The sequence below is a fragment of the Vipera ursinii genome (genome assembly GCF_947247035.1).
Source record: "Vipera ursinii genome assembly, chromosome: 4".
NCBI lineage: Eukaryota > Metazoa > Chordata > Lepidosauria > Squamata > Viperidae > Vipera > Vipera ursinii.
This window is the reverse complement of record NC_139514.1, coordinates 25,890,683-25,916,611: the sequence shown is the minus strand read 5'-3', so window position 1 is coordinate 25,916,611 and position 25,929 is coordinate 25,890,683. Positions and strand designations below refer to the sequence as shown.

Sequence of the window (25,929 nt, the reverse complement as noted above, 5' to 3'; positions counted from 1 at the left end):
CCGCCCGTTTGGAGACCTGCTGCGCTCGTCAAACATGGACAAGCGTGGCAGCTGTACAAACGGGATGGCGGCGGTTTGGAGAGGTGCGCGCATAGCTGTCCAAACCGCCGCCGCAGGCAGTAGTTCTGCAAACTGGAGAGCTGCTGCCTTCGTCAAACATAGACAAAGGCAGCATCTCTGCAAACGGGGCAGTGGAGGATTAGAGAGCTGCGCGCACAGCTCCCCAAACCTCCACCGGCGGAGGAGGACTGGGAGCCACAGGAGATGGCTCAAAGAGCCGCATGCGGCTCCGGAGCCGCGGGTTGCCGACCCGTGCACATGCTAACATCTTTCCATAGTCTTAAATTGATAGAAATTAACTTAATATTAAAATGTATCCATAAGTTTTAAACTTAAGCTATTCCTGAAATTTTTATTTGTCAGTCTATTTTTTTTTCTGTTCAGATAAGTGGCTAAGCCAGAGTTTCTCACTGTTTTTGGCTTTGTGGACTGGCGAGAGGGGAGGGGATGGTTTCATGCAAGTGGCTGGCAAGCACGCGCACAACTCCATTTGCCTGTGTGAGTTCCATGGTCACATAGGCAATCCTTCTGTAATTCTGTTACAAGCACTGCACGCACATTCCATTTAAGTGAGCAGCAGGCATGTGTGCCTGCCGCTTGTGCAAATGGAGCTGCGTGCATGCTTGCCAGCCATTCGTGTAGAACCATCCCTTCTCCTTCGCTCACGCAAGTGAGGACACATGCTAACCAGCCATTTCCATGGCCTGATTGCAAAACCTCAAGGCCACAGTCTACAGGTTGTGGACCCCTCGTCTAAGCATTTCAGAGACAAAATGCATTGTCAATAACATTCAGTGGAAAAATCACATGTCCATTCATTTTTTGGCAAACCAGAACAGAATATTAGGATGTATACCAAACTTAGTTGCACCACCAACTTTAGTGAAGATGTAAGCAAACAGCAATATTCCAGATATTGCTGAACGATAACTTCCAGAATATCTCACTATTGGACATGATGAGGGGAACTGATAATAATTATATCTGAGCAACATCTGGAACACTAATGTATCTAGCTACTGAGCACAATGTAAAACAGCTCTAGGAATGTTTTCCAATTCTGATTGCTTGGAAGTGTACTAAAGCATAGGTCCCCAACCTTTTGGGCACCAGGGATCGGTTCCGTGGAGAGAGGTTTTTTGGCAGACTGGAGGGTGCGTAGTTTTGTGTGCTGCCTGCATCTCGTGGATGGGGCTTTGCTTGTTTGTGTGGCCCATTTGTTGGCATGCCGCAGCCCGATACTGGTCCACAGACCAGGGTTTGGGTACACCTGTACTAAAGTATTCAGACACAGATTTACTGTAAAAATGTGGGTAACATATTTGAAAAACACTTGCTATTTTGGGGTGACTTTGTCTCAGAATTAGAAAGCAGACAGTACAGATCTAATTTAGCTAAGTTTTGAATTTCTTTGCAGTGCAATGCTTATAACAGAATTACAGAAGGATTGCCAATGTGACCATGGGACTCACACAGGCATTATTCTTTCTCAGTTTTTGAAATAATCTAAACTGTCATTCTTTAGAATAAATATATAATAGAGCTGCCACTGTGGAGTACTTTTTTAATCTTCTAACAGTACATAAGGTTTTAGTGTGACTTCTGTCTAGACAATTCTCTCTTGAGTCTTTAGATTGATGTTGGCACTTTCAGTAACACTAAAACCGATGACATAATCCAGCAGCTTTTTAAAAGATTGGCATCAAGACCCTTTATTACACAGTTGTAAATCAAATGAAAATAAATAAATAAAAGGGTACTCAATAAAGGGGGGGGCACCTTCACTGGGCCTTAACAAAAGACACAAGATTTTTTAAAATTATGTTTCATGCAGCATCTAGACTGTATCTGTTATCAAATCCATGATTGTGTGCACTCTTCGGCAACACATGAATCATCAAAGCCATTGATGGTTGCTACTTTTTAGGTAAAGGTTCCCCCGCACATGCATGCTAGTCGTTTCTGACTCTAGGGGCCGGTGCTCATCTCCATTTCAAAGCCGAAGAGCCAGCGTTTGTCCGAGGACGTCTCCGTGGTCATGTGGCTGGCATGACTAGACGCCAAAGGCGCACGGAACGCTGTTACCTTCCCACCGTAGTGGTCCCTATTTTTCTACTTGCATTTTTATGTGCTTTCGAACTGCTAGGTTGGCAGAAGCTGGGACGAGTAACAGGCGCTCACTCTGTTATGTGGCACTCGGGATTCGACCCGCCAAACTGCCAACCTTCTGATCGACAAGCACACACATATTCCTTATCTCTCCTGCTTGGTTTCATCACATATTTTGTTTTGTGTCATTATTATTTTTATAGTTAGATAGCTGTAAGCAAGAAGAACTTAAATGAGGATATGTACACTGAATTCCACATAGGGAAATAAGCAGACTGGCAGAAGAAAAGTGAATATTTATAGAATATTGAGGAAGAAGTTTCAAAACCATTTGATAGCTCAGAAACACTCATCTGCTTTATCTCTCTTATTTTGTGAGTGTTTTTTTAATATCAGTTGGCAAAAGACAGGCTTCTGTTTTCCACAGTGGCATAAAGATGTGCATTTTTTGTTGCTGGAGTAGCTACCTCAGTCTGTTATCAATGACCATTGTGAAAAATCACAATGAAGATCATCAGTAAAGCCTCTTGCAAAAAAACCTGCGAAAAATATATGCATGTTTCAGAATAAAATATTTGTGCTTACAAAAACTTATTTAGTATTAGTTAAAATATTTTTCTAATTAACATTTTCCTCAGAGTCCTGAGAATGTTTCTGCATATTTTTATGTGCTTAACAATATGCTGTGATACCAGATTTGACACAATCCAGAGAACGCAGAGTTTCCCTTTTGAGCCAAGCAGAACAAAGGTGTTTTTTTTAGTAATGTCTCTTAGTTTTCTCTTTTCTGTTTCTTTCTTGCGTTATGCAACCCAAAATAAAATTTATTTGCAAATATTAAGTGGCAATTGAAAATCATCTGGTTTATTGTAGAATAAGATAAATGAATAAAAGCCCAAAGGTGAATCTGCATCTGCACACTTAAGGTAGAAATGAATATGCCCTCAGTATATAGACCTGTTATCTGTGGATGATTTACATACAGTATGATATATTTCTCCTAATAGTCATACTGGAAAAAGTCATTCTTTAAATATGTCATTTCTGTGAATGAGATGTTAGCAATATAGAGTATATTTTTTATAAATAAAGAATAAAAAAACACAAAGGGGTGATGTAAGAAAATACACTTTTTAAAAAGTACTTTATGCAAATATTGTGACGCTTGAAAGGGTGCGTGAGAATGCCAGAGTTACAGATCTGGAGAGAGAAGTAAATTTCTTAACTGATACAGGAAGTCCTCGATTTATGACCACAATTAAGCCCAAAATTTCTGTTGCTAAGCAAGACATTGTTAAGTGCATTTTGCCCCATTTTACAGCCTTTATTGCCACAGTTGTTAAGTGAATCACTGCAGTTATTAAGTTAGTGACATACTTGTTACGTACTTGTTAAGCTAATCTGGTTTCCCCATTGACTGCTTGTCAGAAGGTTGCACGTGATCTTGGGACCCTCCAGCTATCATAAATATGAGTGAGTTGGCAAATGTCTGAATTTTGATCATGTGACCATGGGGATGCTGCAATGGTTTCAAGTGTGAAAACAGCCATAAGTCACTGTTCTTAGGGGCTATTGTAACTTCAAATGGTCACTAAATGAACTGTTGTAATTCGAGGACTACCTGTAGATTATTTATTGTTTAGAACTACCCTAACTCAAGTATTACAGCAAACTAGTGGTATCATTGAATTGAGAGATGTCAGCTCCAGTCAGTGCAGAAATCCAAATTAAAGCTTCTGCACAGATCGCTGTCTACTTTCTGCTTAATCACACCCAGCAAAGGGGACCCCACCATCTCTCACTATCAAACTTATTACAGTATGAGACAGGGTTTATTTTTCTTACCACCCAATTGGAATCAGTCTTCCTGTAATTTAAATTCATTATTACGTATCCTGCATTCTTGTATAATAGGAAATAGCTGTAATGTCCTTTTCAGTTACTTGAAGAATGTATCATATCCTTACAAAGTCATATTTTCCTAAGGCTAAACATACCGAGCTCATTCCATAACTCTTAATATGTCTTAATTTCTTGTTCCTTGATTGTGTTCTTTTTCTGTGCCCAGAACTAGACATTGTACTAAAGATGGGAGCCTGACCAGTAAAAGCCAGCTTCGTAATAGAGGCTAATTGCTGTCTTGTTTAATAGTGTAATGCCTTCATTCCTGATGTAATTTAGTTATCCAACGAAGGAGAAAATTACCTAGCAATTGGATCCACTTTCTTAATGAAGGGGGAAGAATGAAATGATTATATTATTAGAATAGTGGTATTATATAAATTATAGCATTGTGTTTATCATCACAATGAAACTTCAGTTTTAGCATCCAGAGTAACAAAATTTCCTGAGAAGTGCAGAAGCTCTTAAAGCTATTCCAGAAATGATGCTTGTAGAGAAAAAAGAAGAAAAACAAGGACACATAGCATGAGATGGATAAGGTTGTGGTAAGTGTCAAATTAGGAAGTTTAGATGAATGGGCTGGAACTTCATTGATTTATGATGATAATGATTTATAATGGTTATCCCAGCTCGTTTTCACATGCAAGGGATTGAGTCTGGATGAGTACAGCATAACCAGTACAACAGATGGCTTAATTTGGAGTGACTAGCACCACCAGTGATGGTATAAGATTCCTGAAACTTGGCCCCCAAAGTTTAGATCCTTTATACCCTTAGGAATTCAGGTTGCCATAATGTTTTTTTTTTCCTAATTGACTGCTTCATACAAATATTCTCTATAACAGAATAACAGAGTTGAAAGGGACCTTGGAGGTCTTTTAGTGATAATCCAACTCCCTGCTCAAGCAGGAAATCATTGCCGTGTAGAATATGGTTGCTGCTACTTTTTATTTTTTGACATTTCTGATAGTTTTGAAAGATGATTCAGTTAAACTCAAATTTATCTATTCCTTTTATTTGGACATCAGGTCACTCCACGTTGTGGAGTGTTACAACCTATGTTTCTGCATAAAGCCTGAAACAGTGTATATGTGTGTGTGTATGTATGTATGTTATAGGGACACGGTGGCTCAGTGGGTTAGGACACTGAGCTTGTCGATCAGAAGGTCGGCAGTTTGGCGGGTCGAATCCCGAGTGCCGCGTAACAGAGTGAGCGCCTGTTACTCGTCCCGGCTTCTGCCAACCTAGCAGTTCGAAAGCACGTAAAAATGCAAGTCATTACAAAACAGAACACCAAATCCATAGGGATATAGGATAGAGTACCAAATTGCATTATGTTACTTAAAAAATTGATACTACCCAATTCATACTTTTTTTCTGGCCATACCGTCACCTGTTTTCATTTATTATTTATTACTATGGGATGCCAACTTCCTTCCAAAACAGTTCATAGTAATCTTAAAGAGGCAAACTTATTTTAATAAGCTTTTAAGGTATCTCTTTTCAACCTTGTACCTCCAGGATGTGTTGGAATTGAAACTCTCAGTATTTCCAGGTTATATCATTTGCCAAGCTCTAGATTATGGAACTCTACTGTAAAGCTGACAAAGAAAGGGACTCTATTTATCCTTTCCAGTATATTTCAGAACCAAAAATAGATTTGTATCTAGGAATGTCAGATCAAAGTTAGCAATGCATAGACTAGAGAAGGGCATATACATACATACATACATACATACACACACACACACACAGAGACAGAGAGAGAGTGAGAGGGCTTTTTTTCTCATAGAACGCTCAGAACGGAGTTCCAGCACCTTTTTTGGATGGAACCTTTTAAGGTAGGCAAGGCAGGTTGTATGACATATATATATATACTGTTCTGGGAGCTACAGAGAGCATCCAGAAATATACATGCTATGCAAATGAAGCAATAGCAACATTGGGCATCTTTTTTCTAAGAAAGGGAGCAATTTGCCCCAACCATGCAAGATCTACCCCATAACATCACTCTGATATGCGTGTGGGGTTTTATTTTGGCTGAACTATAGATGATCTCAGTTATTTCTTTCTTCCTGCTTTTTTCTTTGTGTTTTGATTTTTTTTATTTATTATTTGACAGTGTAGATATCCATTCCAGTGGACTCCAATAGCCTATTTTTGTTTCGCTGTTAGTCACATTGTGCTGGCATTCTGGAAAAGATTATGCATCCACGTATGTAAGGAGTGAAAAATGGTGACTGCTGCAAAAGAAAATGGTATTTACAGAAAGTTCTGTTAGGTTTTTTCCCCCCTATTATTTCCCAGGTAAGAAATACCTCTGGAAAAAAGGAATTGTTCAACTTGATTGATAAATATTTCCCAACTTTTAAAAAACATATGTTGTGAAAAGATGCAGATTTATATTTTTTGGAATTTATATAATGGACACGTATGCAATCTTATATAGCAATAGTAATAATACTCTTGATTTTTGACAATCTGTGATATTGCTTAGAAAGTGATGTGACAAACTGTCAGAAGAGAAAGCAAACAGAAATATGATAATAATTCCCTTCTGTTGTAGAATTGTTCTCTACTTGAAGATACTGGGATTAAATATATATCCAGCAAAAGCCAGAGTATGTGGAGAAAAGACTGATTTTGAAGGAGTATCATTTCTAGTGGTGAGATTCTTCATTAAAGAAAAATAAATTGAATAATTGAAATTATACCAGTAATCTCGGATTCTTATGCACTCCAGCACCCCTATAAGTTCTCTGTTCTCCTTCACCAGCCCAGCTGTAAAGAGGCTATTGGGCTGGAAGCAAGGAGATGAAGAGGAAAAGTGGGCAGAAAAAGCTGTGGACTCCTTGGTAAAGAAGCTGAAGAAAAAAAAAGGTGCCATGGAGGAACTGGAGAGGGCACTTAGCTGTCCTGGGCAGCCCAGTAAGTGTGTGACAATCCCACGCTCTTTGGATGGAAGGCTGCAAGTATCTCATCGCAAAGGTTTGCCACATGTCATTTACTGCAGAGTGTGGCGCTGGCCTGATTTACAGTCTCATCATGAGTTAAAACCTCTGGAATGCTGTGAATTCCCATTTGGCTCAAAGCAGAAAGAAGTCTGCATTAATCCTTATCATTATCGAAGAGTGGAAACCCCAGGTAAGTCAATTGTCTAAATGTTTAATGAAGGGTAGCACTGCATTGATTGCCTATTTCATCTTTCATAATTATTCTGCCTGCAAAAAAGGGAAGCTGCGTACAAGCTGTGATTGGAAAAAGTAGCCAGATCAAAGTAGGTCAAAGAGTTCAGATGCAAACATTTAGTTAGGATTACTTTGGGAGGATCAAGATCCTGAGAAGAAAACATAAGGAGAATTCTAATGCTATGCTTATTAATTTATTGGATGGAATGCCTGAAAATAGCATAGCAATAATAGTAATAAGTGAATATATTAATAATAGCATTAGTGGCTCTTAGACAATGGATTCTTTACATTTAATCAGGTAGTTTTAAAAAGTATTTTTTAAAAAAAATTGCAGTTGATTTTTAATGGTACAAATATAAGAATTTGTTCAAGAAATGCATCTTCGCCTAGATAAATTCTACCATCATATTTAACCTGGTGGTTTAGTTATGTAAATTGGCCTATTGTTAATAATTTGTGTACCAGTTGCAAAACAAAACTTTGTGTTCTTTTTAAAAGCCATTATAATACTACACTCTGGACTACAGGTGAAATATCAAACCAGATGCTTTTCATTTGCTTTTTTTGAAAATATTTTAATTATGCTTACCTGGCATGTAACTTTCTCTATCTCTTGTTCTTGTCCAAGGTGCTGAAATTGTAAAATTCTTCTTACTTAGGACTACACTAAATGTTATTTATACAGGAAATATATTGTTGCATACATGTTCATTGAAAATCACTAAGAAAGAACTCTGTATTAGATAAAAATAGTGGCAGAGCACTGTTTGGTACTTGGCTTTTGTGTCTGTGTGTGACTTCAAGTCATTCTTGGTTTCAGGTGACAGCCTGGACAAGTCTCTGCGGATTCCTTTAAGTCTTTACCTTGTGAAGAACATCTTAATCACATGATATCACTGCCTGTCAAATGTGTATCTTATAAAATACAGAGAGAAAATACACAGGAAAAGGAAGGAATCTATTATACAGTTTTACTGCAATCCCACTAGAGGAGGAGGAAGGAGAACAGTTGACTCTCTGTGTGGTGACAGATTGTCTTGCTAGCTACCCAAACCAGAAAAATTACATAAAGTCTCGTTGAACACTGTGGGATTATCTCTTGTATCTTATTTCTCAGTTCTCCTAACAACAAACAAACCCCATGATCCGTTGATCTAAAACATGTTACTATTGTTTTGGTGACAAATTCCAAAACCTTTTAGCTGCATTGCATTCCAAAATAAATGAACTCTACCGGTATCTATTTTCAGTCATGCCATAAATCCTTTGCAACATCCAAATTACACAATAGGTTTATTATATTACATTTACATGTTTTTCCATGTATTAGGCAAAGACATCTTTGGGGTGCCTCAGGACTCTGTTCTCTCTCCCCTTCTAATTAAGCTGAGGCCATTGAATGAAGTGATCCGTCAGTTTGGGGTGAGATACCATCAGTACGTGATAACATCCAGCTCTATATTTCTACTCCAGGCCCCTTGAGTGATGCCGTATACCAGTGTCTGGGGGCTCTTGGGAACTGAATGAGGTGAAATGGACTCCAACGTGTAAGACAGAGTGGCTGTGGGTATTTGGACCCTCTGGAGACAAAGATCTTCCATCTATGGTTCTGGCCTCAAATAGACGTGGAGTGCAATCTGGTGGTCCTCTTGGACTCACGGCTCCTGCTGGTCCATATATGGACCAGGAAACCCTGCTCATGGTAGCTCATGTCCTTATAATCTCCATATTAAGAGTACTGTACATGCTCTACATGTACAGAAATTTGAACTGGTATAGAATGCAGCCATATGGGTAATAGTAGTGCCAGATATATGGTACATGTAGCACCATTCCTGCATGAGCTGCATTGGTTACAAGTATGTTTCTGGGTGCAATTCAAGATGCTGATGGTTACCTATAAAGCCCTACCTGACTAGGGACCAAAGTATCTGAGAGATTGCGTTTTTTCTAGAGTTTCTACTTATTGAACCAGATCAAATAGAATGGGCATGCTGCAGATCCTGCCATCCAAAGAATCTCAGCTGACAGAGACCAGAAGGAAGCTTTTTCTGCAGCAGCCCCTACTCTGTGGAACATTCTCCCTTCAGAGATTAGATTCTTAAGGAAACCATCAATCTGTGATGATGAGCAGTGGCAAGCTAGACAATTTCAACCGTTTTAGATTACCTGCCCCAAAGAGGGGTGAAATGTAATAAAGATAGCAGAGATTGTGAGAAACCTGGAGCCATGAAGATAAGAAAAGAAAAAGGATTTGAAAATCAGTTTTAAAATATAAACAGAGTTGTGGGAAACATGCATTTTCAAAGTTCCTATATGCAGAATTTCTAACGTATAGAGGGATTTTTTTTTTAAAAAAAATAATACTTACAAAATTGTTACCTCAGAAACACAGCTCATTTAAAGCCAACACACATCCAGCTTCCATACAAATATATATTTAAAAAATAAATAATTCAAATGAAACCTTACAAAACTGGCAAAAATTTAAAACCTGAAGCCATTTAAAAATATAAAGGATAATAATCAGGAAGCAGTCATAGCAGTACCAAGCCTATGTGAATGAATACATCTTGAGCTGTCTGAAAACTTAACAAAGCCCATGACTAATTGTAATGAAATAGGGAAGGAATCCATTTTTAGTTTCCTTTGAAAAAAGAAGGTCCTCTCTTGGTCCATTGTATTACATATGATACTTACCTATGGCACCCTAAGGAGAGCTTCTCCACAAGATCTTAGTTGTTGGACAGGCTCATAAAGAATATCAGACCTTTACTACCAATACCTTGAATTTTGCTTTATAGCGGGGTGGTGCCATATATCTTCAAAATCGTGTTGGTGGGTTGTCTTTTAACTAATTTAACAATGGAGTTTTGTACTTGCTGCAGTTTTTAGCCTTAAAGTAGTGCCACAAATCTCTAGACTTGAGGTTCCAAATAAATGAGCTACTATTTCTGTTTACATGCTTGTGATCAAGCAGCTCAGAAGTAGCCTAAAATGTATTATATTGTATAATGTGACAAATGTGCTAGATCTTGGAAAATACATAGCTTGTAACTTTAGCAAGGCTATAGTTTAGAGATAAAGCACCATATTCCAATTTCTGTAATGTCTGTTTGAAAATTCTGGAGATGAGTAATGAGATACTTCTGAAGACTTGCAAGAGTTTCTATTTTCAAAACATCTGTTCTGTTCTTTTGTTGTAGTGTTACCTCCAGTGTTGGTTCCAAGACATAGTGAATTCAACCCACATCTTAGCCTCCTTGCCAAATTCCGGAACACATCTCTTCACAGTGAGCCACTGATGCCTCACAATGCAACTTACCCTGATTCTTTCCAGCAGCCTCCCTGCACCTCTTTCCCAGCATCCCCCAATATGTACTCTCAGTCACCAAGCAGTATGAGCTACCCAGACTCCCCAGGAAATTCTTCTGCACCGGGAAGTCCTTATGAGCTCACAGGTATGCAAAATACTATTCCTGAAAACTAGTTGAGTGATATTCAGTCTACAGTAACTTCTTTTTAGGAACCAGAGTTTTGCATCGTTTTTCCCTTTCTTTCTTCTTTGTACAAACCTGTAATCCCTTAATTCAGGGTAGAGTCAGAGTGACTGAATGGAGCTAAATGTTTACTGGCTGGATGCCCTTCCTAATGCCTAGGTGGAGTTGGCAGCAGATCATTTTCTCTTTGCGCTCTGGGAGAGAAACATTGGCTGCTACCTAGGATTGAACTCTCAACTTTCTGGATGGGAGGCAAGCATCTTCACCACTAGGCCATCACGCCACTCTAAGAGTTTTGCAAACAAACAAACAAACAAAAACAAAATACCCAGCTTTCAATGCTACCTCGTTGTTACAGGTTCAAGCAATTTTGGTAATAACAGTTGTATTACTCTGAGAATTTGAGTTCAAGAGTGGCATATTTATTTGTTTTATTTATTCCACAGTTTTTATAGCTCAACTAGCTCTAAAGACTGTAGAGTTTGCAGCATATTAACATTATAAAAGGGACGCGGTGGCTCAGTGGGTTAGGATGCTGAGCTTGTCGATCAGAAGGTCGGCAGTTTGACGGGTCGAATCCCGAGTGCCGCGTAGCAGAGTGAGCACCTGTTACTTATCCCAGCTTCTGCCAACCTAGCAGTTTGAAAGCACGTAAAAATGCAAGTAGAAAAATAGGGACCACTACAGTGGGAAGGTAACAGCGTTCTGTGTGCCTTTGGCGTCTAGTCATGCCGGCCACATGACCACGGAGACATCCTCAAACAAGCGCTGGCTCTTCGGCTTTGAAACGGAGATGAGCACCGGCCCCTGGAGTCGGAAACGACTAGCACGCATCTGCGGGGGAAACTTTACCTTAACCTTAACATTATAAAAGCAACAAAAAAAGATATGAAAATTGGTAGTAATAAAAGATAATTCTACCAAAAATTACTAAAGAGACCCAGCATAGGGTAGTAAAGATGTTAAACTAGGAGCCAAGGAAACTTAGTTATTTTAGCCACAGAAGCTCCCTGTTTGAGTGACTTACTCAGCCCAATCTATTTCACAGGAGAGTGTTTGTGTTGTGTGTGTGAAGTTGTAACAGAGAATCTGGATTCTTTGTGGTTTATTTGTGTATAAAATGAAATCATGTGTAAGCATCCAATCTAATATAATACAATGTGTTAGTAAATATTTATGCTTCAGTCTCTGAAGCCTTTTCTTTGTATTTATATAGGCAGGCTATGAAATATCAAGCCCAGCATTGTTTTCTTTTTCTTAGCTGATACACCTCCTCCACCTTATAATGCCAGAGAAACACCACGAAACCACAATGGATGTCCTGTACATGCAGTTATAGACAGTCCATTAGTGCTGTCATTGCCCAATGGAGGTAAATCTACTGATGGAGAACCTGAAAGTATGTAAAGACTTGTATTTTTTTTCCATAGAGGGAAGGACTTGGCCCAGACCTGATTGTTAGCCCATGAACCATTCAATCTCCATCCAGAGAGATCTTTAACCAAATACTTCCTCTTGCTAGACTCAGACCAGAATGGTCTTCTATTGATTTGATTTGAATATTGATGGTATTGTTGAAGATTTGAATGATTTTCCTCTGAGGGGGAAAAATTGTCATGAGAAAGAGCAATTCAAGAAAGTAAATACTAGTGATACATGGGGTTTATTTTATTTTATTTATGCAACTTTTATCCCTCTTTAATCCATTTTTGTTCTAAGTAGTTGGAGCAGGTTTACTCTTGATTCCTTACAGAGTTAATAATTTGTTTTGCATAGTTTTCCATTTTTTCCAACTTATGATTGTTCTGCTCTATTTCTGCATTTTTTGTAATTGTTTAAAAACATTCCCCCCCCCCCCGGTTTATATCTACTTTCATGCATTCTCCTAATATGCAGATTATATACATATACAGTAGTGGCCAAAATTGTGGAAACCTTTTGGGGGAAGTGTATTTTTGAGGTTTGATGGCTGATAACACCACTTTTTGGGAGTAGTACCATAAAAATATATATCAATGGAAAGATAATTTAATCAAGAATGTAATGCAACAAAATTTGTTCAAGTATCTGTACTGTATTCTATAAAAAGTTATAGCCAAATAACCAGAAAAAGGAAGCACAACTTGCTTAGGTTGATATCAGGATAGTTTTTCTTCATCTGATTGTAGCCAATGAGCATGAGTGTTTAGAGAGCCAATCAGGTGTCATCTTATTTTGGCAATCAGCCAATCAGATCACAGTAGGATTCAGTTATTGATGTCATGTATTGAAGCTGAGAGGAGGACATTTGTCAGAGTGTTATGTGATCGCTATCCAGTTGGTTGGGGTTTTTTTGTGTTCTTTCATTTAGTGAGCTTGTAGAACATAATAAAATTAAAGTAATGGTGCAAAGAGTTGACTGGTTGCCCAGAAAGCGATGTAAAATAGTATTATTAAGTGAACAAGGCTACAGTTATAAAGAAATTAGAAGAAAAATTGGTGGAAACTTAACGAAAGGTGGCATTTCTACTGTACACTTTTCCCCAAAGGTTTCCATAATTCTGGCCACTACTGTATATTATATAACCTTTCACAAATATTTCCCCCATCTATTTTTCTTTTACACATCTTATTGAGCTTTATCACAATTCACAATACTGCAAGTATTGTGTACAGTAGTATAATTTTAATTTGGCTTGTATATAGATTTTGAAAATGCAAATTTAAAAAAGTCTATATATTAAAATTTAAAATTTATTACTTTTGTCTGGTGTACTCTACTAGACACTAGTAACTGGTAACATTTTAAAGCAGTTTCTATGTGGTACACAGTAATTAGGATACATACTTAATATGAAAACAGAGAAAATAAGTTGCTAGAGCAGTGTTTCTCCACCTTTCTCAAACTCAACCTCCATGGATGGCTTGCTGGAGATTTCTGGGAGTTGAAGTCTACTTGCCAAGATTGACAAGGACAGTGTTAAAGAAAGGTCTCCTGAAAAAGGTATAAAGAACTCTGTTGAATCAAGTGAAGAATCATCATCATTGGTTCTGCAGCCAGTATGTAGCTATCTTCTCCATGGATTTGTTTAGTCACTTTTTAAACCTATCTACTTTTTCTGCCCTTGAATATTACCCAGATTTGTGCGTGCCAGAGTGCTATTTCATTTGATAGCAACACATTCCATAGTTTATGCCTTGTACAAAGAAACACATCTGTCATTCATTCCTGAATATCCCAGCATTTTATGTCAATATATGACCCAGATTTTCTAATATTGTAAAAGGATGAAAAACTATCCACATTTTCCACACCATCTATAATCTTATATAACTTAGTCATATTTTGCCCTTGCTTGCCTTACCTTTGAACTTAAAAACTTAAAAGTTATCATCATTCCTTGAAGAATAAATATGCAAGGGCACAATAGTTTCATTCTTTCCTTCACTTTTCCAAGCTCAGTAATGTCTTTTTAGATGAGAACAGCATCTAAAATGTAATAGACAGTATACAGAGTATAAAGTAGTCCAGTGTTGGTGAACTTTATGCCAAAAATTCATAAATGCCTAACCTGACTGCTTGCATATGTCATACTCACACATCAAACGAAAGAGGAACAATTCTGTACATACTTATTTATAAGTAAATGCACTTGTGCACACAAATGCAAAAGCTGATTTCACTCAATCACTGATAGTGTACCCATTTTGGAGACTGTAATCATACTTGTCTTCTGCATTTGTTCCTTGAAAATGAGCTTTGCTGTGCAAACAACTACCCTGTGCCATGGTTGGAAGACAACTGAACTGTACAACTGCCATATTCCTATCATATTTTGCAAGTTGCTGTCTCTTTCATGTCACCTTCAGTCACAAATATGAAGATAACATAACGTCCTGGTATGGATGGTGAGAATACATTTTAAGGTTTGAGTGGTGCCGGGTTGCACAGTTCATTTCATTTCATTTCATTTCATTTCATTGTATTTATTTTTGTTCAGTTTCTTTGGCAACTCAGACAGGGAGAATAACTGTTGTCAGGTGTTGGTGAATGCTGATGCGTCGCCCAAAACATCATGGTGTGTCATCATTAAAACGTGTCATAGATTCACCATCACTGGTTTAGTCACACTATTTAAATATGGATATCATTAAATTAAAATGTATATTTAGTCCTTTTCCTAATGATTACTATGATGAAATTCACATCCTTTCTTCTTTTTTTTTTGGAAATACCCAGTGCTTTTTTGTAAAAGAAAAAGGTGCTGGAACTCACACATGTCATACAAACCACCTTGCCTACCCTACAAGGTTCCATCCAAAAAAGGTGCCGGAACTCCGTTCTGAGCGTTCTATGAGAAAAAAAGCCCTGGAAATACCACAATGGCTTAACATTTGCATTGCACTGTTTATCATCATCTTTATATCTCTTTTCTGTTCTGTCGGTGCCTGCTGTGTCATTATACATGGAGAGTACATTTGAAGTTTGGATATATGATCAGTTTCATGGTTATTGTGCTTCTTTCTACATTTCTGTTGCATCGTCTTTAATCTGTGAAATCTTCTTCCAGACTTCCGACCTGTTTGCTATGAGGAACCACAGCATTGGTGTTCAGTTGCATACTATGAACTTAATAACAGAGTTGGAGAGACTTTTCAGGCCTCTTCTCGAAGTATACTAATAGATGGCTTTACAGATCCTTCAAACAATAAGAACAGATTTTGCCTTGGATTGCTGTCCAACGTTAACAGGAACTCTACTATAGAAAACACCAGAAGGCACATAGGAAAAGGTAACAGCACATTCCTTCTGCAATAATAAGAAACATTGCTTGGAAGCACTTGGGTTCGGAAAACTGTCGAGTTCAAAACTGTGTTTCTAAAATGTATATTGCTAGTAGTCCTTGACTTACAACCACAATGGAGTCCAAACTTCCTGTTGCTAAGCGAGACAGTTGTTAAGTGAGTTTTGCCCCATGTTACGACCTTGAATCGTGAATCACTGCAATTGTTAAATTAGTGACATAGTGGTTAAGTGAATCTGACTTCCCCATTGACTTTGCTCGTCAGAAGATCACAAAAGGGGATCACATGAGTCTGGGACACTGCAACCGTCATAAATGAGCCAGTTGCCAAGCGTCTGAATTTTGATCATGTGACTACGAGGATGCTACAACAGTTGTAAGTGTGAAACTGTTCATAAGTCACTTTTTTTCAATGCTGCTGTAACTTTGATCAATCACTAAATGAAAAGTTGTAAGTCAAGGACTACCTGTATTATTATTTTAATTTACTAATTAATTCACTATATTAATGAATGCCCTGACTGTATTTATGACAACAATAAAAAACGAAGTATAAATATATAGTATAAGTATAAAAGAAAGTAAACATAGTTAAAGCTTGAAGTTAAGTGTTGAAAATGTTTACAGAAAAATAAATTAATGCTTTCTTGTCTACATTCCACATGAAATGCAGAAATTAGAAAAACAGGGGGCTCAGAAAAAATGTCTAATTAGAACAAAGAAAATATAATTTTGTTGTATTTAAACATAAGACAGGGTAATTTACATGTAACATATGGGTGTGTATAAGCTGTAATTTGGTATTCTCTTTCCTTTGACTCCCTGTGTCCCCAAGGACATCTATATATAGTAAATTTCATAGTAATACCATAGAGGGGATTAAACTTGTCTCTTATAGGGCTGTTATTATTTCTCAATTTAGTCTTCAGCCTGGAACTTTGCTGGTGGCCTTCTACAAAAACAAGCTAGGTCTGATCCTGCTTAGTATGAGGCATTAGCCAAGGATGACCAGGTGCTGCCAGCCTTTGCAGAATTGCATAAAAGAAGTTTTAAGTTATGGACAGAATCATTAGCAAATTTCCAGAGTGGACCCTTAAGCTTTACTTACAATATAGAAAACCCTTTCAAAAATTGTTACCTGATTGTAATGTTTAATGCAACCAAACAGGAAGATTAGCATATAGGTATATAATTATCACATTTGCTATATTTAACAATTAATGTAATATAATGTAATAAATTCCTCATCCTGATACCACTCTGCCCTGTTCACTTTGTACATAGCATCTAACATATTAGCCAGTGTCTAAGTTTGGACCCCACTGCAGTAAAAAAAAAGATGTAACTCTTTAGAAAGATCACTCTGAATGGCTTACAATTTGATAAGAAGCTTTACTGTGGACTGTAAAAAAAAATCAGTGAAATATTTACTGTTGTGTTAAGAACAGATTTCTAATTAATTTTTGTTCATGGAAGAGAGGATGAGGTGTATGAACAGGAAAAATATTATAGTCACACTTGGGGAAGGGAACAGAGAGTGAAAGTGGTCTGGTCAGCAAGTGTTTCAACTAACCAGAATTTTTATTAAGCCTAAATTTGGCATAGAGTTGCATAGATAGAAATGGGTTCCATGTAAAAAGCACGCCAACTGGGAGTGCTTTGCTATCCATAGAAGGAATTCATACGGCTAAAGCACTTTCTTTAGGATTCCGTTTTAAGATTGCTTATCCTGCCAGTTTATTCATGTTCTATCCATCACATAATAATGCCATACTGTTAGTATATCACATAAAAACAACATAGGGATTTTTAAAAAGAGTTACAAATCTTGCTTTAATCTATGTTGAAGATTAGACTTGGCTACCTCTTTTCTCTTAAAGGTGTTCACCTGTATTACGTTGGGGGAGAGGTATATGCAGAGTGTGTGAGCGACAGCAGCATTTTTGTACAGAGCCGCAACTGTAACTATCAGCATGGTTTCCACCCAGCCACTGTCTGCAAAATCCCCAGTGGATGCAGCTTGAAGATTTTCAACAACCAACTCTTCGCTCAGTTGCTTGCCCAGTCAGTTAACCATGGCTTCGAGGTGGTGTATGAGCTAACCAAGATGTGCACCATCCGGATGAGCTTTGTTAAAGTAAGAACTTTCTTTAGTTTTGATTATGAAATTGAAATGGTTTACTAGGCCTCTTTGTTACAAGAACATTTTAAAAGATACAAAGCTTGGAATGGATGAATGGATGGGATATGCTAAATTGTGTATCTTCATGAAGTACTACATAAGTAAGTGAAAAACAGTGGCGTAGCGTGGGTTGTCAGCACCCGGGGCAAGGCAAGTAATTTGCGCCCCCTAACCCGTGGATTTTAGCACTCGAGTCTCGGCGGCTCGGATCTGATTCGCACAGCCAGCACTGCAGTGAGAGAGAGTGAGTGAGCCAGGCAGGGGCAGAGAGCTGCGAGTGCGAGCGCGCCCCCTCAGATGTTGCGCCCGGTGTGGCCGACCCCCCTGCACCCCCCACGCTACGCCACTGGTGAAAAATTATGACAATTATTTGTAATTTGTGACATAGTTTTATCACTAGGTGTAGTCTCTTCAATTAGGATTATTCTGAATTTGATTTCTGGAAGAAGATGGTATATCTGATTAAAATGCCACAAGGACATTTTTTATTGGGTCTCTGTGTTATCATTAATGTCACTCACTCTCTTTTGATTCAAGTTTCACTTTGAAACATAACCAAAGTTCAAACATTTTAAGAGATTACATTATAGAGGCTTTACTTTCAGTAATAATATTACATCTTCAAAAAATGGCATAATATAAATTGCAATACTAGGTGGCTCTGGGTAGAAAAAGAATGCAACACCAATCTGAAATGATTATCAAGCCTCCACCAGAGGGAGATGGAAAACCATTTAATGAACCAAGAGTTTGACAGATGTATTCTATATTAATCCATAACTCATATTTGCTAAAGGATGCAATATAAATTGTTCAACTAATACTAATTCTGGGATTTGTTCCAAGTCCATATATTTTTATTACATGTATCCCTTATTTTCCCATTTACAAATAGATGATAAAAGTTAAAATACTCCATTATAAACAATATCTAGACAAAAATATAAGATTGTAATCTGCTTTCAAAACAGCACTAACAGTCATCTCAAGTACTCATGTACATTTTCCCACATAGCCAATGATATATGATATTCTCTCATATGGATTTGATTTATTCACACACTGTGTAAATAGAATTAAAATCATGCTTTTTACAAATTAGGTATCCACAATTGCATTTTTTTCTCATTACTTCCAAGCACAAGTGTTGTTTTTTTTAGGAAACTTTGAGTAAAATTCTTTTAAGTGGCAATTTAGTTAATCATCTCACAAAGACATAAGTTCAAACACATGAATACATAACCATTCTTTATATAGAAAATGATGAATGGTTAGAATGCAGTAGAATTTTTTCTGTGCAGACAGCAGTCTTGTCTTGAGTAAAATGAAGAATAAAACAACAATGTCTTTGAATCTTTGCCATTTATTTGTCTGTTTTGTAGGGCTGGGGAGCAGAATACCATCGCCAGGATGTTACAAGTACTCCTTGTTGGATTGAGATCCATCTTCATGGACCTTTGCAATGGCTAGATAAGGTGCTGACACAAATGGGTTCTCCACATAACCCAATATCCTCTGTTTCGTAAAAATTATCTCCACACACGCTAGGGGACAAATACTGCTTTTGGCCTTGGCTTGTAGGATTCTCCCTTAAATTTCTGTATATAGCTGTAAATATGATTGTATATACATATATATATATATATAACATACTATTAGTATTTTTCATGCTGTATTACATGTTTTATTAGTTTAAAAGGCTGCAAAAAGTACAGTACTTTATCATTGTATTCTGCCTATTAATGAAGCCATAGAAATAGCCTTGCTGCCTATCTTTTTTGTAAGGAATGAGACCAGTATTGTTTGCACTTTGTAAAATATATATATATATCAAAGTTAAATTCTGAAAATAATAATGCTGGTTTCAGCAAGTGGTACCTCTGTTCAGAGTGGCAGTTTATTGATAACATCAAGCAGATGCTTCTGGAAACTTCTGGAATATCGTGACTGTGGTTTGTCCATTTTGTTCCTGGCATGTGGATTTCAATATTGTTTGTGATTACAAAGGTTACATTGTGCACAACTGAGTAACAATTATAAGCCTGCAAATGGAACCTTCTCTAAATACCAGGCCTCTCTGTCATTGGTTTGAAAAGAAAGTTGAGACTGAACGAGACATCCTGCTTTGTGATATAAAAAACATTACCTATCCGATTCCAAGGTTATTAAATTTGTTGTTCAGTGATGATGAGGTAAGATGGGAAGAGGCAATATAAAGCTGCTATACTTTGAATTCCATTCTTTGTAATACCTAGAATGATTTCTACCTAGCTAGCAGGACATTGTAGTCCTTCACACATGCTTCACCTGCAGTGGAAAGGAAGAAATATATAATGTGTTAACCCCAAGACATTAATAATTGGCCATATGTCATGGGCCTTGATAGTAGAAATGGACAGTTGACCAATGACAATTGCAATGTTCTTAATACAAAAAAAAACAACAAAAAAACCCAGCAGATTCATGTGTTGCCAAGCTTCCCTCAGACTCTTCAAATTCATCATTTACAAAGTAGATTCTGTAACACAGACATGTCAAACAGAAGGCCCGGGGGCCGGATCTGGCCCGCGAAGTGGTTTCATGCGGCCCGCGAAGCCATCCTGGAAACAGTGAGGGAACGGCCCCCACGGCCCTGGCCCAGAGACCTTCCTTCTGCCAGAGACCCTCAGATCTGTCCCACTCCTGCCAGGCCCCCATAGGCACCCTTGATGTGAACGATGTAGAGCTGGCCACGCCCACCCAGTAGGCCATATGCACTTTAGCCACGCCCACCCGGCCCCCTGAGGGCAACCGCAATGCTGATGCGGCCCTCAATGAAATTGAGTTTGACACCCCTGCTGTAGCATTTCAGTAAAAATACTACTACTCTTCCTCCCACACATCTTAATTATTAATAAGCATAGTAAATGAGGGCAATTGTTATCAACAATGAACCTGAGTGGAACGTAATTAATATATTGTTAATATGTGCTAGCCTTTGCTTCACTTTATACATTACTTATTTGATCAGTCACTTTGTACATAATATTGAATGATAAAAAATACACTGGAATAGCCCAAAAGTATTAACTTGCTGCAAAATGGATCAAATTTAATAACAAACCTAAAAGTGCATTTGCCAGAAAAGAAAAATCAGCTGATAGTACTTAAGTATTTAAGTCTAAGTACACATCTGTACACAATTCTGCTAATCAGCATCAGTTTGCCCTTGAATGTTCTATTACCAAGTTATTTCTTTAAATTGTTCTTGTTTGGGGGTATCTCAGTCCTAATTCGATCCTTTGACAGATAGATGCCTCCCCCTCCATTGTTAATCTAGAAGCAATTAATTTATGGAGCAAAATGGGTTAATGACATCAAATTGTACATTCAAAACACCTTAAAGAATGAGTGGGATGTAGGTTTCCTGCATGTATGGATTTCTACAAGGTGTCTCTTGAGAATGAAAGATTTGACACAGATAAGTTTTAGAAAATTGATAAAGAGTAATTGTACTATTGGAAATTTTATTCTTCAATTGCATTGTTAAAATGTTTTAAATATAATTGTATCAAAAGAAAACTTCGTAGCACTGCCAAACAGGGATTCTATAATAACCTCACAGGTAAATATAATTTGTGATCTACAAACTATAATCAGTTTTATTAGATATATGAAACCTTACTTTCTGCTTACAGGTAAATACAGATTTAGGTGCAGCTGGAAGAAAAACCTAAATTAAGACTAAATAATAAAATTAAAAAGTTTTAAGCCTAATACAATTATGACAAACTTTTGGAATTTCATTCTTAAATTTTAGAGTTTAACTAAACAATATATGCACAATCAATATTATATTAAAAACAGTTAAAACTGATTTAGAAAAAAAGTGGAAATTTGTCATAAGCTGCCTTTGCATGACATAATGAACCACAAACTAGCCAATCTTATTTAGCCTAATGGATAATGCAAACCTAGCCCACTTGTCCAATTTAGTTTAATGAATTACGTAAATACAAGAGATTTGGTTGGGCAAACCATGGATAACTTTACCTCAGTGTGTTGTGTGAACACAGTCATAAAGTAATCAGTGCGTAATATTTGTTAGGATGTGCATTCGTAGTAATTCCTTTATACACTTGTGAGCAACACATTTATAAACATATCAAACAGTGTTTCAAATAAAAATCTCAGTGACATCTACTGCAGTGTGATATTTTCAACCAATGCGGAACAGAAATACCTTAAATCCTTATTGATATATGATTATTATGCCTATAAGCTTGGTTTTTTTTTCTGGAATGGTAAGATAATGACTAATAAAATGGGGAAAAATAGCTAAAATAGCAGAATACAGCTGTATGTAAAACAACTGTCCTGGGAATTTAAAAACCTAGAGCTCTCTCAACCATGAAGCATAGCTAAATACAACAGATGCTGTATAGAAGAATATTTACTGCTAAATTGTACTTCGGGAAAAAAAACATGATTACTTTTTAGAATTCAACTAAGACTGCAGGGTGTCAAACTGCCGGCCTGCAGGCCGGATGCGTCATCCCAAAACCACGCCCACCCCATTGCCAGCAACGGAGAAAAAGCTCTGATACGTTGCACGACGTCACATGACATTGCGAGTTTGACATGTCTGCTTTAGATAGATTTTTCTGTGCCCAATGTTTTTGTACAACCATTGAAAATATGTAAATTTAAAGCTATTAAATGTGTTTATAAATATGCAGTGCTTTGAAATGTTCTGCTGGAAAATTTAAGTTATTTGGCAGAAAAGCCATTTATCAGCAACTAGTTTAGGGGAAAACATTTCTTAAAAACAGTTATATATGTTCAAAACACATTCAGCCTTTTGGGAAACAATCTGGAAGTACTGGGAAGCTGAATGATATTCAAGATTAATTCATAGAAAACTAAATGGTCTGTTATTTATTATGTGCAGGTCTACTATTTCCTTATTTAAAAACCTGTAGGAAAAAAAGTTTTATTGATAAAAAAATTGAATTTTATTAATGATTCTGAGGCTTCTTTATAAACTGTTTATTCTCAGCCTTATTTTCCATTAGCTGCTGGTGGAGGAAGTAAACCTATTATTCATTAATGATCCAGATGGTGATATCAGAGAAGCTCTCGACATGTAGGAGCTATTTGGTGCATTGTGTACGGGGAAACAATCCAATATTACAGTTAAAAGAAATAGAATCTTATAAAAAGAGAGTTATAAATAAGGTGGAGTTATTGAGGCTCCAATATACTAGAGGAGCAATACTATTAGAGATTGAGATTGAACTACTTTTATTTAAAACCAAATGAAAAGAAAGATATTTTCTTCCACTTCCCTTATTTATTGGTGTGATTTCTTTCTGATTGGTTGCTGTGGAGCTGCATAAATTCTCCCCCCTTTCACCCACCCAGGGAACAATTGATCAGGAACATTACAAAGCACGTGGATCCTACAGATCTAAACCTTAACCCAATAACATTAGAACTTTAGCATTAAAGAAACCAAATAATTTCTGCTGCAGCTATAAACAAGGTACCAGGTTGTAATTCTACTTGGATTTTTTGAAGGTGTGCTTCATAGCACTGAATGATCACTGCAATGCTACACAGGATTGCAACCTAAAAAATACTGGGTAACATTACAACTTTTCTCTGATTTATTTAAGTCTGGATGCTTGATAACTATCTACAGAACTATGCCTAAGAGTGCAGTCTTCAAAGCAGGCAGAATCCATATTCATACTTGTAAGTTGGCGTATTGAAAGGAATGGTTAGGAGACTCTGTGCGTCCAAATAAAATGTATGTGTCAAAATAGGAAAGACTGTTGACTCTCTTAAAAGACATTAAAATTTTTAAAACAAAGTTTTCAACCTAGATTCACAGATTGAAATTTGAAAAGAATGTGGAAAATTAAAAGAAAATACTATTATAGTAACTTATTTGTATCATCATTTTTTAACAGAGTGAATATTACATCTCATACTTTTCTCACAAATTTCTGACTACCAGCATATGTAAACATCCAAGTATCTGAGTACAGCAAGTAGTGATCTGAATATTAAGTGTTTTTCTCCCATACATATCCATGTCATGCAAAACTACAGTGAGGATTTTGTACATCTAGATACATTTTTGCCTTGAGTTTTTTATAGCTTGTTTTGGTAGAGAACATTAATAATCCATTGCTTTGGAGCCACAGATCATTTATGATTATTTTCAATCTGATGGCATCATCTGCTCCTTTTGTGAGAAGATGGAGTCTATTCGATTGATGTACCTCCAGGCAACTGATGGGTCCAGTGGGAATTGAAAAGTAACTAGGCATTTTTCATGGGGATCAGATGGGTAGTTCAGTCATTAGAAAGGGAAGACTTGGATTGTGTTGTCCCTATGTGACCTCTTCCAGTGCAGCAATCCCAGTATATATGCTGTGGATTGCTGAGATCAAGGGAATGAAGAGAAGTTATACCTTTACTTGGATCCTGAGGCCCTGCATATGGTCACTTGTGCCGTAGTCATCTCTTGGTTGGATTACTGCAACTTGCTCTACATGGGGCTACCCCCAAATACATGTACCCCATGTATTTGGAAGCTGCAGCTGGTGGGAGCATCTAGGGCTGCACATATAACACCTTTACTACACGAATTGCATTGGTTACCACTCTGCTTCCAGGTCCAATTCAAGATGTTGGCTGTTACCTTTAAAACCCTACATGTCATAGGTCCAGGATATCTGAGGAGCCATCTCTCCCCAATAGGACAAGCCTGCCTCACTCGTGCCAGCAGAAAAGGCCTGCTACAGATCCTATCTGTTAAGGAATTGAAGCAGCCGGGATCAAGAAGAGCCTTTTTGCTGCGGCACATTCTGCCACCAGAGGTGAGAAGTATCCCCTCTTGGCCCTCCGGATGGATATTAAAATCCAGCTCTGCAAGGGAGAGTACTTGCGTCTGGAAGAGGTTAATCCCCATCCCAACCATCTCTTGGCTTAATTTCAGTTTTTCATATTTTAATCTTGTTTTACCGCCTAGAATCACCTTGTAGGGAAGATGAGTGCACAAAAATTAAAGAGAAGCCTAGAGCACATTGGAGGAAGACAAACCCAGTCTGACTGAACATGGGGTAAATACTTGAGACGCCCTCATGAAGATAAGGCAATGAAGCATCAGTATTCCTCTATCCTTATTGCATCTGCTGATAGTTGCCCAGTAGCTCTTTAAGGTGACCTGGTCCCTTTTTCATTTATCTCAAGTACAATGTTTGAATTAATAGGAGTATGAAAGTTTCATTTCCCCTTGTATATTGGCTTCCTGGAAGCTCCTTTCTTGAAGCTTACAGGTAGTCCTTGGCTTACAACTGGTCACTTAGCAACTGTTCAGTGATATGACAGATCTATCAGGGTACTTATTACTAGATTCCAAAGTTCCAATAGCTGCCTGCCTCCCAGGGTGACATGACTCCATGTCAGGCACTTGGGAATCAACCCATTTATAGACATTTGTAGCATCACGTCACATGATCACATCTTACAATGGTTTTGCTGAAAACCAGCATTTACTCCCGAGAACCATTGGTTTGCTTATTGACTGCAGTGGTCACTTTACAATCATGGTGTTCACCTAAGAATCACTGAGAAAAGGTAAAATTGTGTTGATCAAGTGGGTGATCTATTTTATGACCATTATAACTTACAGCTCTGATGGGTAGATTCCATTACAGTCATATGTCAAGGACTACCTGTATTGGCTTGGTAGTTTCTTAATAATTTCAACTACATTGCAGCTAGGCGTTCTCAATAAAGGTGGTAAGCTAGTAGTGTAAGAGCAGCTTGTCTCACTCTAGGCTTTGCTACATCAAAATATACTCCATTATGGATCATATCATGTAATGTTTACAGAAATGGACAGTGAAATAGAATACTGAATATAACCAGCAACCGGATTGTGACTATTATTTCAGACAGTATTGAAAAAAAATAACCAATGGTTGGCAATGTAAAACAAATAAAAAAATCCACTTTTTAAGTCTGTTTCTTGACAGAGTTTAATATTATTTTAAATCTTGCCTTTATTTTTATAAGGCAGAGAACGTATATAATATCTCTTTCCTTCTATTTTCCCCACAACAGCAACATTGTGAAGTGAGTTGGGCTGAGAGAGACTGACTGGCCCAAACCCACTCAGCTAAGTTCTTTGCTGAGAAATAGTAATG

At 37.4% G+C, this 25,929-nt stretch overlaps 1 protein-coding gene across 3 annotated transcripts in view; it reads left to right on the top strand.

Annotated features, from left to right (window-relative positions):
- SMAD9 (SMAD family member 9) overlaps positions 1-20,203 on the top strand; it is a 35,346-nt gene extending 15,143 nt beyond the window's left edge. Inside the window, exons 2-7 of one of the 3 annotated variants that reach the window (XM_083361895.1) lie at positions 6,638-7,215; positions 10,469-10,723; positions 12,024-12,161; positions 15,313-15,534; positions 17,427-17,683; positions 19,111-20,203. In XM_083361895.1, the coding sequence (XP_083218021.1) occupies positions 6,804-7,215; positions 10,469-10,723; positions 12,024-12,161; positions 15,313-15,534; positions 17,427-17,683; positions 19,111-19,254 (1,428 nt within the window). In that variant the 5' untranslated portion in view covers positions 6,638-6,803 and the 3' untranslated portion in view covers positions 19,255-20,203. Of the gene's footprint in view, positions 1-6,036; positions 7,216-10,468; positions 10,724-12,023; positions 12,162-15,312; positions 15,535-17,426; positions 17,684-19,110 lie in introns of those variants that run through there. The other 2 variants (XM_083361896.1, XM_083361894.1) reach the window with 2 other exon arrangements.
- The last annotated feature ends 5,726 nt before the right edge of the window (positions 20,204-25,929 follow it).